This window comes from Cucurbita maxima, unplaced genomic scaffold (assembly GCF_002738345.1).
Source record: "Cucurbita maxima cultivar Rimu unplaced genomic scaffold, Cmax_1.0 Cma_Scf00016, whole genome shotgun sequence".
Lineage (NCBI taxonomy): Eukaryota > Viridiplantae > Streptophyta > Magnoliopsida > Cucurbitales > Cucurbitaceae > Cucurbita > Cucurbita maxima.
The window spans coordinates 3,291,037-3,304,435 of record NW_019272032.1 but is presented as its reverse complement, the minus strand read 5'-3'; the positions used below and the strand labels follow the sequence as shown (position 1 = coordinate 3,304,435).

The 13,399-nt window shown below is 38.7% G+C and overlaps 3 protein-coding genes across 4 annotated transcripts in view; 1 reads left to right on the top strand and 2 right to left on the bottom strand.

Moving 5' to 3' along the window:
* Positions 1-1,712, bottom strand: part of LOC111491622 (heat stress transcription factor B-2b-like) — a 2,255-nt gene extending 543 nt beyond the window's left edge. The window contains exons 1-3 of one of the 2 annotated variants that reach the window (XM_023140604.1): positions 1,438-1,712; positions 1,030-1,310; positions 9-851 (exon numbers count right to left, since the gene is read on the bottom strand). In XM_023140604.1, the coding sequence (XP_022996372.1) occupies positions 99-851; positions 1,030-1,278 (1,002 nt within the window). In that variant the 5' untranslated portion in view covers positions 1,279-1,310; positions 1,438-1,712 and the 3' untranslated portion in view covers positions 9-98. Of the gene's footprint in view, positions 1-8; positions 852-1,029; positions 1,347-1,437 lie in introns of both variants that reach the window. The other variant, XM_023140603.1, reaches the window with a different exon arrangement.
* A 1,696-nt stretch (positions 1,713-3,408) lies between these two features.
* LOC111491623 (elicitor-responsive protein 3-like) lies at positions 3,409-5,489 on the top strand. The gene is made up of 5 exons (XM_023140605.1): positions 3,409-3,595; positions 4,352-4,417; positions 4,519-4,645; positions 4,916-5,030; positions 5,169-5,489. Exons 1-5 carry the CDS (start codon positions 3,529-3,531, stop codon positions 5,241-5,243), a joined length of 450 nt encoding a protein of 149 aa, XP_022996373.1. The 5' UTR covers positions 3,409-3,528; the 3' UTR covers positions 5,244-5,489.
* Positions 5,490-5,655: 166 nt separating this feature from the next.
* Positions 5,656-12,489, bottom strand: LOC111491621 (methyl-CpG-binding domain-containing protein 13-like). Its single transcript, XM_023140602.1, has 9 exons — positions 12,337-12,489; positions 12,006-12,094; positions 9,790-9,927; positions 9,607-9,708; positions 9,176-9,310; positions 8,518-8,613; positions 8,139-8,288; positions 7,784-7,847; positions 5,656-7,650 (listed from the first exon to the last, which is right to left on the bottom strand). The coding sequence occupies exons 2-9, from the start codon at positions 12,087-12,089 to the stop codon at positions 5,867-5,869; spliced, it is 2,553 nt and encodes an 850-aa protein (XP_022996370.1). The 5' UTR covers positions 12,090-12,094; positions 12,337-12,489; the 3' UTR covers positions 5,656-5,866.
* Positions 12,490-13,399: the final 910 nt, after the last annotated feature.

Below are 13,399 nucleotides of genomic sequence, written 5' to 3'. Positions count from 1 at the left end.
TTTTTTTTTTTTTTTTTTTTTTTAGAAAAAACGTCATCGTCGTCGTCGTCGTCGTCGTCTTCTTCTTCTTCTTTGTTAATCATCTCTAACGACGCCATTTAGGAGCCTTGATTTCCGAGTTCTAGCCATTGCGATGCGGATCCCTCTGGATTTTCAGAGTTCTCATCCAACGGCTCAGCTTTAATCTCCGACCCGGTCTCACATTCTTCCAACTGCACGTGATTCGGCCCCATCATTTCTTCATCTTCTTCCTCTCTTCTCACGCGCTTCACTCCAATAGAAACTCCGAACAGCTTCGGCGTCCTTCCCTCCGCCACGGCCTCCTCCACCTTCAGTCTCACTTCCTGAATCCCGTCGCTGACGGCGCCTTCGTCATCCATCATCTGCCTTGCTGGCAAGAGCTCTAGCGCCTTCCCGTCCCGGACACTCACCGACTCCAACTGCTGGTGACCTGAAGCGTAATTCGTCATCAACGATAGTATGTTGTTGCAGAGCCCTTTCAGCTGAGTCAACTCGTGACTCAGTTGCATATTCTCCTTCCTCAGCCGCTCGTTCTCTCTCACCAGTTCTGGCGTAGTGCAGCAGCTCGTAACTCGCTGGAATTCCATCGGCGATGAGTTCGAGGATGTCACCTGCTCTTCCGCAGAATTCACCGGCGATATCACGCACGCCGCCACAGCCGGAGACGCTGCGACTGTCACCAGTGGTACAGAGACGGAGGCCGGGGTCGCCGGAGCCGCCACCGACACTGCTACCTTCCGCCGCTGGATGTCTCGGAGAAGTGCTTTTTCACCTCTCTTGAAACAATCGTTCGCAAATTCCCATCGATCCGGCACAACCTTCCGGAATCCCTGCGCGGTAGTTACGAAAAAATAAAATTAAAAACAAAATTCCGGAATTAAAGATATATATGACGAAAAGTACTCAAAAACAGAACCATCATCCGTTTTCCAAGAAAAATAGTGAATCCAAAAAGAAAATAAAGCGGATTCGAAATTTGGCGAACAGTCGAAAGATGCAGAAACTTACGTAAGTGTTAAGTTGACGGACGAAACTGGAAAAGTTATTGTGTTTAAAGTATTTAGGAAGTAAATCTCGAGCGAATTCAGCAGGTCGCCAGACTATGAAGGTAGATCCATCTTCGTTCCACGAGATGAGGTCGTCGACATCCGGATCATCAACGAGTTGATACGTTTTTGTTAGAAACGGCGTCGGAATAGATCTCTGAGAATCTCCGGTTCCAGAATCGCCTATCGGCTCCGCAGGCGACGGAGCCATCACCGCTTCTTCCAGATCTGAACCGTAGGAATCTACCAAATCATAAAACGGAACGATTTCGCCTTAATCTCACACACAAAGAATTGGAGTTCTAATGAAACATACAAATACACGTCAAAAGAGAGCAATAGAAGATCGAATTGGAAGCTATTCTTTTACCAGACGAGATTCTCCCCTCGAACCAAACAGCAAAAGAAGAAACCGGGAGCGGAATCGGAATCGGAGGAGTGAAGAAGACCACCGCGCCTAAGAATGACCTCCGCCACTGCAACGTCAGAAGCTCAGCAAAGCCGCCGCGTAGAGAGAGAGAGAGGTTTTGTTGTTTCTAGAAGTTTCTGGGTAAGGAGAGTAAATGAAAAGGAAGAGAGGGGGAAGAAAAAAAGGAAAACGTGGTTTCCAGAAGGAAATAGGAAAATGTTTTTTTAAAAAAAGGAGAAAAAAAAGAGAGTGGGGTCCACAATAGATGAGACATTATAGAGAGAGAGAGAGAGAGAGAGAGAGAGAGAGAGGATAGGAAAGCACCAGAAGGATTGAAGTTAGGAAGCGTGCGTGTCTCTTTATCCCTCGTGGATTTTATTTTATTTTATCTTTTTTAACGTCTTCTTCTAAGTTCTTCAAATCTTCTCCAGAAGCTTCCCTTCCTTCTTTCCTTTTTTGCCCTTCCCCCCTTTGGGCCGTTTTTGTGGATTGGGGAAGCCCAAATTCTGGCCCAACTATTTTTTCTTTTCATAATACTCTTTGTTACAATTATATGAAAATAGTTAAAATAGTTCTTTCAAAGCATGCGTTGTTTTCAGGGTTGCTATTGGTAGCCCCATGGATTCCTCCTGCTTGCCCACTTCCGTCCAATTCACCTCCTTCTCCGCTCTCCCTGGTCTTATAACAGCCCAACCCTATCACCAATAAATATTGTTCTCTTTAGACTTTTCGACTTTCCATTTCAGATTTTCGCTTCTAAAATGAGTCTATTAGAAAGAAGTTTACCCCCTAAAGAATACGTAGTTTAGAGCCGACCAAGCCTCCAACACGATCAACAGCTTCGATTACCGAATTATCGAGGTTGTTGATAATTGAAAGCTTAACCCTTATTTAAGAAGCTGAATAACAGTGTGGCTTGGATCTTTTTTTGGGTTAAAGGGCAAGAAAAGAGCAAGCTTTGTAGTAATGGAAAGATCTCCAAAATCTGTCTCTTTACACTCTGCTTCGTCCTCTTTCCCAGTTCCTTCTTGTTGGCGCGCTATTTAACGTAGATGTTTGTCGAAGATCTTCCAAACGCTCTCACGATACGCGTGTACCTCACTCAAGCTTTAAGATCTTTTGATTTCCAAATCATCAGATTTTAAAATTTTAATTTTTTTTTTTTATTTTATTTTCTACAAAATTGTTGGAGATATTGAACTAATAATATATTTTTTTTCCTAACGACCTATTTAAGTGGAAGATTTAATTTGTTTCCTAAAAAATTAAATTTGTACCATTTTTGTACAATTTTATTTCTTTATTAACGCACCCTTTGAATATTTGATAGTATCATTTAAAAATCTCAGCTCCACCATTAAGGGATTTTTTTTTTTTTTTTTTTTATGAAAATATTAAAAATATCAATTTGAAACTAATTTATATTCATATATGGCTATATGTTGAACTAACCATTATATTAGAAACAATATTTAGAAAAAGATTAAAAATTAAATCATATACTCAATCATCAATACTTTAATAAATTTAGTAACAATTTAGTCCATATACTTTTAATTTTCTTTGGTTATAATAAATTGTTATAAAATCAAATTTTAATCACTAAATTGTTAAAATAAAGAATACCTAGAAATAAGATAGCTGAAAATAAAAGATTATTGTATTTTAATAAAAACCCTTTTGGGGATTTGGTGAAATTTGGAGGTCTAATTGGAATTTTTATTTATAGGTTTTTTTTTTTTTTTTTTTTTTTTTAAATTTGGTCCCTCTTATTTAAAAAGTTGCAGATTAGGCCTTTGGTTTAATTATTTTTCAAAAAAGTGATACCGCACCACACGACGGGGTCTAATTTCTCGGCTTTAATGGCGGAGCACTGTTCGGCTCGGTTCATCTCGCCGAATGCTTTCGACCATTATCTCTATATATAATCGAACAAATAATTGTTTTAAAGATCCCAAATCCTCTGAAAAGGATCGAGATCCAAGGAGAAGTGGGGGATCGAGACTTTTCATTTCCACCTTAATTCCTTCCCCTTTTTCATCATCCGCGAAAATGCCCGCCGGAACTCTTGAAGTTCTTCTTATTTCCGCCAAGGGGCTTGAGAACACCGATTTCCTCTGTAAGTTCCCGCTCCCAATCTTGTTTCATTTTCTGGTCTCTATTTCGCGATCTTTTATCAGCATGTGTCGAAGATTCCGATTCTGATTTTACTTATAGTATCTGAGAACTTGACGGAAATGAATTTCGTAGAGGAATAAGTTCATAGGGTTGTGTTAGTGTTTGGTTTTGATCATTGATACATTGAGTTTGTTGCGACCCTGAGTGAAACTGATCTGCACGAGAAAGCGTTGAGGAGGTGAATTTAGTGGGTCAGCTTCGTAAATAATGAGACAACACAACACAACAAGAGTCGTTTTATGGGGCTTCGTATTGGGTACTGGTTTTTGTACAGAGTTTTTTAATGCTTTGGTGGATATTTCTGGATATGTGGATCCTATACTCATCTGATTCTTCTAGTTTTGCGTGTAAGAGGGGGCACTGTTGGCAGATCTCTGTGAAGTTTTTATTTGCTGAAGTTCATTTCAGAATAAATGGGTTTTCCAATTAGTTAATGTAGATGAACTGCTGTGATTTGGGGAATTCATTTGGTGAAAGTTTTATTGTTACCTTAATTACAATTATTTGTTTAAAATTGATTTTACCTGGCTGTCAACTTGAATATAACTTAACAAGCATCAATTCATTCTCCCTCCTTGAACTCTAGAACTCTTTCATCATACCATACTTTTTTTCCACTAATAAAAAATGTAGGTATATTTTATTAAAAAAATTAAAGATAATCTTGTCTTAACAAGGTTTTGATGCATTTGTGCAGGTGACATGGATCCTTATGTTGTTCTTACTTGCCGCTCACAGGAGCAGAAAAGCAGTGTTGCGTCGGGTTGGTTTATGTTCTATATAATCCTCAAATCTCTACCATCTCCTATTTTAAAAAACTTGGAAGTGTTTTTACCATCAGAATTGTTTATTGACTGCATACAGGAAAGGGGTCCGAGCCTGAATGGAATGAGACTTTTGTATTCACCATATCTGATGGCGCTGAAGAGATCACCCTGAAGATACTGGACAGTGATAGTGGCACGCAAGATGACTTTGTGGGCGAAGTAACGTAAGTAAAAATGACTCTTAATTCTATTAGGAACAACCAACCTCTACACTGGTAACAAATTCTTCCTCATAATCAAAGCGTGGCTTTAATTGAAAAGGAAGTGGATTTTTGAGCTTGGTATGAATGGTGATCTTTCTGATCTGCTTGGTACAGTCTTTCTATAGGCTAAAGCGAAAAACTAGCTTAGATCATGGGGTATATTTTGTTCTATGAGGACTGTTTGATAATGAAAACACAAGCCTGTTCAAATGCCCTGTATATTATTTGCAGCATTCCTCTGGAACCTGTTTACCTTGAAAAAACCCTCCCTGCAACACCATATAACGTTGTCAAGGATGCAGAATACCGCGGAGAGATCCGAGTTGGCCTTACTTTCGCTCCTGAGGTTGCTCTCCTTCTTTACTTCCGTCTATGTTGTAGAATTATCAGATAAAATTTCAACTTCTTGGCTTGTCTATTAGGGTAACTCGTAAGCATTTGCTATGTTAATTTTGCTATTAACACTTCGATTCTCTGCCTGCAGGAGAGAACTGCAACAGATTTTCAAGGGGAAGACGAAGCTTATGGTGGATGGAAGCAATCCGCAGATGCAGAATGAGATCCACCGCTACTCCATGATTGCTAATTGTATGTTTGAGGGATTTCGAATCCAATGTGTTCAGAGATCATCAGATCTTTGTTGTGTCTGAATTTCCTACATGTTGTTTGTCATCAGTTTTTCTGAGTGAATATTTAAACCTCTAAATTCTCAATCTACATAATATACTTTAACCAATTAAGCTAAACTCGAGTTTGGCGTGTTATCGTCGTTGGTTAAGAATAAAGTTGGTTTCGTTGTAATGAACTCTCGTTATATTCTTCAGCTAATCAGAAATTTCTCAAGGAATATCAACAATGCATCAAATATTAGATAATAACTCATCAAACATTCATGTATGTGTTTTTGTTTTGGATATTTTACTAAATTAATCACATCCAAACAATTCGATTCTAGTGTTAGTTGTTTCAGTAAAAAAATTAGGAATTTGTTTTCTTCTATTTCTGGCAAAGGGTACAGAGTGGTTCGAGTTTGACGTGGGAGTTACTGAATTTGAAATGCCAGATTGGAGCATCCATTATAATACAGATTTGCTAAAAAGAAGAAAAGAGCAATGAGCCGTTCTTCTCAAGACCTGACCTGTGCTGTTATTACATCCAAAAGCTACACTTTCCTCAAAAACTTCAACTTCCCTTGAAAGGTCTGTTTCTATCTACGCGAGGCTGCTGTTGAGAAGTGAACCCACTGCAGCTTGGTAGATTCACATTCCCCAGTAGAGGATCTAAACTCAAGTGCTGTACTGAACCAGATTTTTCGGGTCCATCAAAGTGGGACGATATATCGTTTTGGAAGAAGTTCGGGGATCCATAATCTGGAAGCGCTATGCTACTCTCTCTTTGGCTGCGAGAGGACTCGATTCGCTCCTCAAAGTAGCTTTGAATTTCCAGACTACCTTCTATTGGTATTGCACCCGTGAGAGTCTTGAATGCAAAATCCAAGCACGGGTCTGCCCAGGAATCTCCAAATGGAAAGGATATTGGAGTTTCTGAGGTTGTGTCTTTCGTTTGATGCTTTTGATTCTGATCATCGAGCGCCATTTTGTTGCTCTCGTGACATGTATTGATCCTATCCGGTGGAGGGTGATGCAGCTCTCTGGGTGGAAACTTTTGGCAAGATGTTTTACACTGTACATTCTGTGGTTCTCCAAGAATTCCACCGTCTGATAAATTGAAAGCTAGAACAGCTTCATTTGAACGATCGTTTGCTTGTTGAAAGGATATTATATTTGATGCCAATTCAGGTTTGAGCCCATTAACACTTGAAGATTGACGATTTGAAGTGAACTCTTTCTTGTTCTTGAATTTTTTGTTCTCTTGAGTTCTCTTATCCATGCAGCTCCCCGACCCATTTTTGACTGATTTCTGCCCTTGCAGGAAATCAATTGTAGGATCAGAAACTAGCCCATCGGTGGTGGTTGCGTTCTCCACTGGCAATGCGCCTGTAAGGGTCTTGATTGCAAATTCCAGACATGGGTCTGACCAAAATTCAGCAATTGGAACACTCAGCTGCGCTTCAATCTGTACATCATCCTTTTTTTCAGCTTGTATTCTCTGTATTTTCTCTTGTGGGACATCTAGGCCGCATTCCGGAGGGGTTTTCCTCTTATTAGAAGGATTTTCATGCAAGGGTATGTCCTTGAGGTTAGATACATGAGCTTCATTGTCCCTTTCTGGCCCTACATTGAGCTGCTGACATACTTTATCAGCATCTGGACTAACTTTAGTAAGACAGTTTCTATTCGAAGCTTGAGGAACTTCTTTTGTCTCTACTTTACGCGCCGACTCTGGTTTTCGTTCAGCAAGTCGTTTCGAAGACCTTCGAGGCAAGCTGATATCTTTCTTCTTCTTGAACCTCCTTGTCTTCGTCTTTTTCCCACTGTCAACTCTTTTAGTTTCTATACGTTCCCCATTGTCGCCTCCTTCCGTCTCTGTATTTTCCCCATTGTCATCTCGTTCTGTCTCTATCTTTTCCCCATTGTCACCCATTTCCATCATATCACGGATTGCGGTCTTCTCTTGTTGCAACTTCGATGCAGTGGTTGAAAGTGGAGTGTTTTCAGGATCAACGTTATTACTTTCTTGCTTTTCAGCTTTTGGCAATGCCTTCTCTTGCTCCAACTCAGATGCAGAAGTTGAAACTGGTACATCATCAGAAGATGCTCTTTCAGTTTCCTTACCATCTGGAAGATCAGCTTTAGGAGATACCGAACTTCTACCACTTTTCTCTTCGATTTCAGAAGACTCCCTGACCATTTGTTGTGACGAAACGATCTTTGTGACAGTTTCAACACGTGAAACAGAAGCATTCAGTTCAGAAGACAGGTTCCCATATCGCCCTGACTGTAGTAGAGTTCGGTCTTCTGGAAAGTCTGAACTGCTCTCTGTTGGCATTTCCTTCCCTACAACATCTGTTGCATATTAAATCATCAAAGGTGGTATAGAACTGGATAAAAGTTAAATTCCTACAAGTATTTGGACAGCGTTTCAGTATGGCTAATCAATAAGCACCAGAAAATATTAGCAATCTACAAATGCTTGTACCTGCAAGAGGTTGTGGGGTTGCTGTAGGGTGCTCTGGTTTCTGTCCTTTAGCAGTAGAAGGGCTCTAAAATAAGAGCAAGCAACAATTCAGAATCTTAAAACTATCCTCATTAGAAACCATTGAAGCATAGCTAGAAACGGACTGAAGCATTGTCGCTAAAATAACCCGTCATAATTTGGGTTCATTTTCCTATCAATCTTTCCATTAATGGATTGTAGAGGCTTTCATTCAGGGTCAGTTGACTAAAACATACTGATTACAGAGTAAAGTGAGGAGGACAAAATTTAAAACCAAACTGATTACAGCAGTGATATTATTACAGCATTCCCACATGAGCCTAACAAGAGGACTTACTGAGATTATTTTGTGATTAATCGATTCTTGATCATTATCAACCCCTTCCTTCGGTTTAAATGCATGTCTACTGATCTCTCCAGTCTCAAGATAGTGTAAAACGTCCTTCTTGGAGCGGAATACATATCCAGATTTTGGATCTATGTAAAACTGTAGCAGGTAGCCCATAAGAGAGTTGGATATAACTAAGAGAGGAACCACGCAGTGAAATTATATTGAAATTAACAATGCAGATGAATCATGCTTGGAACAGTGAGAAGACAGTGATTGCATAACCTTCTTTTATCTGTGTGTGTGTGTGCCTGTTTCTCTCTTACATATGCATGTTTTTTTTTTTTTTTTTTTGTGCGCCGGAGGGACAGAAGTAAGAAGTTCATACGGGATCTTTCCTAATGCCATCTGCTTTTTCTCTGATCTTGATCTCCTTTATCCATCCAGGCGGCAAATCTTCATCTTTATAACGCTCAATAACAACCTAGAGTACATATGAATATCAGCTACGCAACTCAATAAGCAAATAGTAAAAAGCATTCATAAGCAGTCCAAGAAGCACAGTATGCAAGCAGCATTTCAGAATCACCTAAAAACCTCCCTTTTTAGATTGGATGCACCTCAACCATCTAGTTGTCCAAGAACCTAACAAGGTTTTAAATCCTGGACACCGAAACCCTACATCCTGGGCAGGTAGTCACCAGTCTCTTTGAATATGACCTTTAAGTGTAAACCATGTGTATTCTCGTGGTGTCATGATGAACAAGAAGAAACGAGTCCACAGTTGTTTTTTGTTAAATTCCAACATTAAATTGATGCCAAGATTCATAAGAATGTAATTGTCACACTGAAGGCTGGTAAAATCTCTCATGCACCCTCAGCTGTACTAAAATTTTTAAGTAGTCCAGCATATTATAGTATCATCAGCCTTCATTACCCATTCAATCGATCTTCAATTTTTTTGTAAGATGACAAAAAAAATCGGGGGAAAGGAAAAATAAATGGAAAAAATAACAACAAGAAAAGAGATTGGTAAGGAAACATACATGGGTTCTAGACTTCGTGCCGTTGCTTGTCTTTCTCTCCTTCAATGTGCACACTTTGTTTTTCACTGTTCTGAGGTATCGAAATACCTCTGGCTTAGAATAAAATCTGTTGCCTGTCACTGGATCAATGTAACACTGCAACAAGCAAGAAGTGGGTAAGCACTCAGTAATGAATTGACTTAGCTTAGCATTAATAATCCATTCAAGGTATCATTTTAAATTGGTTAAGAAAGTATTCATGCATGCTTGAAAGTAACAAGAGCTGAAGAAAAATGTGATCTCTGTTCTTCAGTAATTAAAAAAAAAAGTTTTTACTTGTTTATCTAGTTTGTGTGGGTGAGAGTTATAGTATATATCGGAAAAAACAACAGAATCACGAAGCTGAAACAAAATTGTGGTAGAAGCCAAAAGGTTAAGCACACATATGATACCTTGTATACACCTCCAACATTTGAACCACTCATTCGTGTTCTTGACTCCACTTTCCAGCCAGCAGGCAACCATTCAGGGCGTTCATTTGCTTTTACTGTGAGCTATACCAGAGGAAAAATAAAACAACTTAAATGAAAATGGATTTTGTTTAAGGAAAAAAATGTTCCAGGAGTCAAACTCACTTGCACTGGACTATTTCCTGACTGTGTTTTGATGCGACTTGAAGTTGGTGGAGACTTTTGAGACTGAATGCTTTTAATATATCCAATAACATCATCCTTAGAATAAAAGCTTTTTCCACTCTCCAAGTTTGTATAGAACTATAAAATCCCAAACAGTGTAAAAATGTAAGCAAGATCTGGTAACGTGAATAAAATTGTTGTCATACAGTAATGTAAGTTTTTCCCTAATAAATCATTCATTTCAGGTGAACCACATAGATTGGCCCAATGATCAAAGTGGCGAGCAGTAAACACAGATCTAAACATGGAGGTTACCTAGTTTTTTGTTTTTTGTTTTTTGTTTTTTTCTTCCTTCTTTATAGCGGGGAACCTAGTTAGGGCATCAACTTTACTGAGATTTTACCAATATCAAATATGTTAAAATCAAACAGCTATTTCACGATATAAGTCAAGGTGCATAAGTAGGCTTAGATGCTCACAACTTCTATTTCCAGAAAAAAAAAGCGTTCCAAATGCCTTCAAGTGTATATCTATCATACACAGCCGGTGCTTACAGAACTAGAGAAGTGAAGAAATAAGACACTTCTTCGGAGAATTTCAGGGATTCTTATTTGAACTTAAATTTCTCAAATTTAGGAAATGAGCACAGTAAAACTAAATCAGGAAGTCGGGATGGGACAAGTAATAGCTATGAAGAAAGCTATTTTAGTTCCCAATGTTTCCACATGCCCAACAAAATGAATCAACCTATAGGTGCTTTAATCCTAACTCCAGGAAGTCCCAACTTCAGATTAGGTGCTTAAGGGGTTTGCCAAAAAAAACCTGTTCAGCCACTTCTAGCACACTATCAGGCCGGAGACAGGAGATTTCCAAAAGTCTGCGGTTTTAAACACCACCATTCATAGGGAAAGGAACAATCTCAGTGTTGGGACGTATGTTCTAGAAGTTATTGCCGGTATTGATTAGGGGTGTAAGTTGTTTGTGGCCTCCTCTCATGTAGAATGGCCTTAGCACTGTCCCCTGTTCATATTTCATACATAAGATTCTAGCTTCCTCCATATTTATATAACATACACTAGATTACAGAGAATTATTTGGTTGGCAGGAGTTCAACAAAGAATCGAGACCAAAGTTTCCAATATGTTTTGCCAAATTTTAAACAAACCTCCATCGAAGTAACCATCTTTTGAGCACTATAGTTCCTATTCAATCCATTTGGTAGAAGTTCACATTTTTCTCCAAGTGAAAACTATGCAAACGACCACAGACTTGTCTTCCACTTCTCATCAGTAAAGGTTCCTTTTACCCTTCTCTTTTTGGTAACAGGTTTCTTTACCACTATCTTTCTTTGATGCCTGTTCCAGGGTTCTTTGGAAATGTTTTAATCATTTTCTTGCGCTTTCTGAGGGTTTGTTGAAAAAGCTCCACAAATTTCCACCACCCTGATCTATTATCTCCCAGTAGAATAATAATATCTTCCATAATCTTTTATCTTAAAAATTTGCAGGTGATAGTCCTCAAGTTATATAATTCTTCTATCCATAACAAAACCCTGTGCACGTCTTGTTTTGTAAAAAAAACATCCCTTGACAGAAGTGACGGGGAACTCCTTCAGAAAACCAAGGATTCAGTCCTTTGAGATGAAGTCAAGGTAAAGGAAACAAATGGGTTTCTTCCAACATATAAGACTTCTAATTCCTTTCCATCACTTGGGATAGGATGTGCAAAGAGACAATAAAAGTTTCGCTTTTTATTCGGCAGATCGTTGAGGTTTAGTGGAGGGGAAGAAACTCCACTCTGACTAGCAAGAACCACAGTTAAAGTAGGAAGATGAAGAAACAACTTTACATCAAGGGTAGGTTATAAGAGAGCTAACCAGAAGCAAAACCACCATAGAAACAAAAAGAGCCAGACTATGTCTTCCACAAGACATCCTAGAACTAGTCGAATGCCCTCTCTTCCCTTGAGAACAGGAGATATCGATATAATATGCCCACCAAAGAAAAGGGCTGAACATTCAGAGCACTACACCCAACAATATGGAACAAAAAACAAACTCTGCAGACCCAATACCAAAATTCCAATGAACAAACCAGAAGAGAAACATGTCACACAACACAATCCGCCCCAAAACTCACAAGCTCCAGCCAAAAAGCAAAACCCATAATCAAACCCCAAAAAATGCCACTGAAGTTCTTTAAAAAAAAAAAAATTACCCTAATTTTCCTTCCCGTCTTCTGGACTTTAAACTGCACAGTCCAGCCGGAGGGAAGCCAGTCCGGCGAACCCTTAGACACCATCTTCCCTGAAAAATCAACAATAGATCAGCAGATAGTGAGCAATCGAGATCGGTTTCCCACAGTCCGCGTAAGAATGGAGCTGAAACTCGAAGCTGAACACCAAAACGGAACTAATTAGGTCAAAGAAAGAAGGCAAAGGGGAAAGGGAAGGGGAAGGGAAGAAATTGAGGTGCGTACACGTGGGTGCAAATGGAAATCCTTCTTCTTTTTTTTTTTTTTTTTTTGGACAAAAAGGAAAAGATTATACACTGAGATGGGTCTGCTAGTGGAGAGGGAAAAAAGCTCAGGCCTCGAACATGGGGCTCTTCAAGACGCAACCAGAAGCTCCTTTTCGCACTCGCTCTCTCTCTCCAGAGACCTTTTTGGTTAGAGGGGTTTGACCATTGAATCAGTGGATTAGATCTTCATCTTCTGCTTCAACCCGTTGGGTTAAAATGGAGAGCCAACTGAAAGAGCTGAGCAACATTGATTTCCTCAATTTTCAAACCAGATCAATCCGTCTCCGTTATGCCTACCAATAATACCCAGATTTTGCATTTTATATATACTTTTTTTTTTCAACACGTGCTCTAAATTGTAAAAAAAAATGTAAAAACTATTTGGATTTTCGTCACTTCTTTTTCTTTTATTCTTTATTGATTAAATTAAAATAGTCAGCTATTTCAAATTTCGATTACATTATCCAATGTCACATTAATAAATTACAAAACATAAATATGTTGGATGATGAATCTCTCACGTCCGTTAAATATTTAGAGAATGATCCTACGTTTATAAACAAATAATACTCTCTCCATTGGTACGAGGCATCTTGGAAAACCCAAAGCAAAGCTCTCATGGACAATATCATACCATTGTGGAGAGTCGTGTTCGTCTAACAAATTTATAAACTAAATTATTAGTTATAGAAAAATTATAGATTTGCCGGAGGGAGATCATCTCCTTACCTTAAAGGGGTTTATTATAATATTAAAATTAAAATTTTAAAAAATTAGGTTGATATAGCATGACATTGTATTTTTGCGTATGAAATGTTTTCCAATACCCATAAAAATGAACGAGTACCATGAAAGTTTCTTCGTCCCACCCCGGAGTTTCAAAAAATCGTCTAAACGATAAATAATCCAAGCAGATTATATAACAATGAATAATCGATAGATCGTTTACAAAGTCTTGTAATAAATATTAGAAATGGTTTGCATTTTTGTCACATTGAGAAATTATGGATGCACAATTAGGGCCACTTGGTAATATAAGATTTGACCTCCCATTTCCAAAGGGAACATAACCAACAACTTTTCTTCATTGCC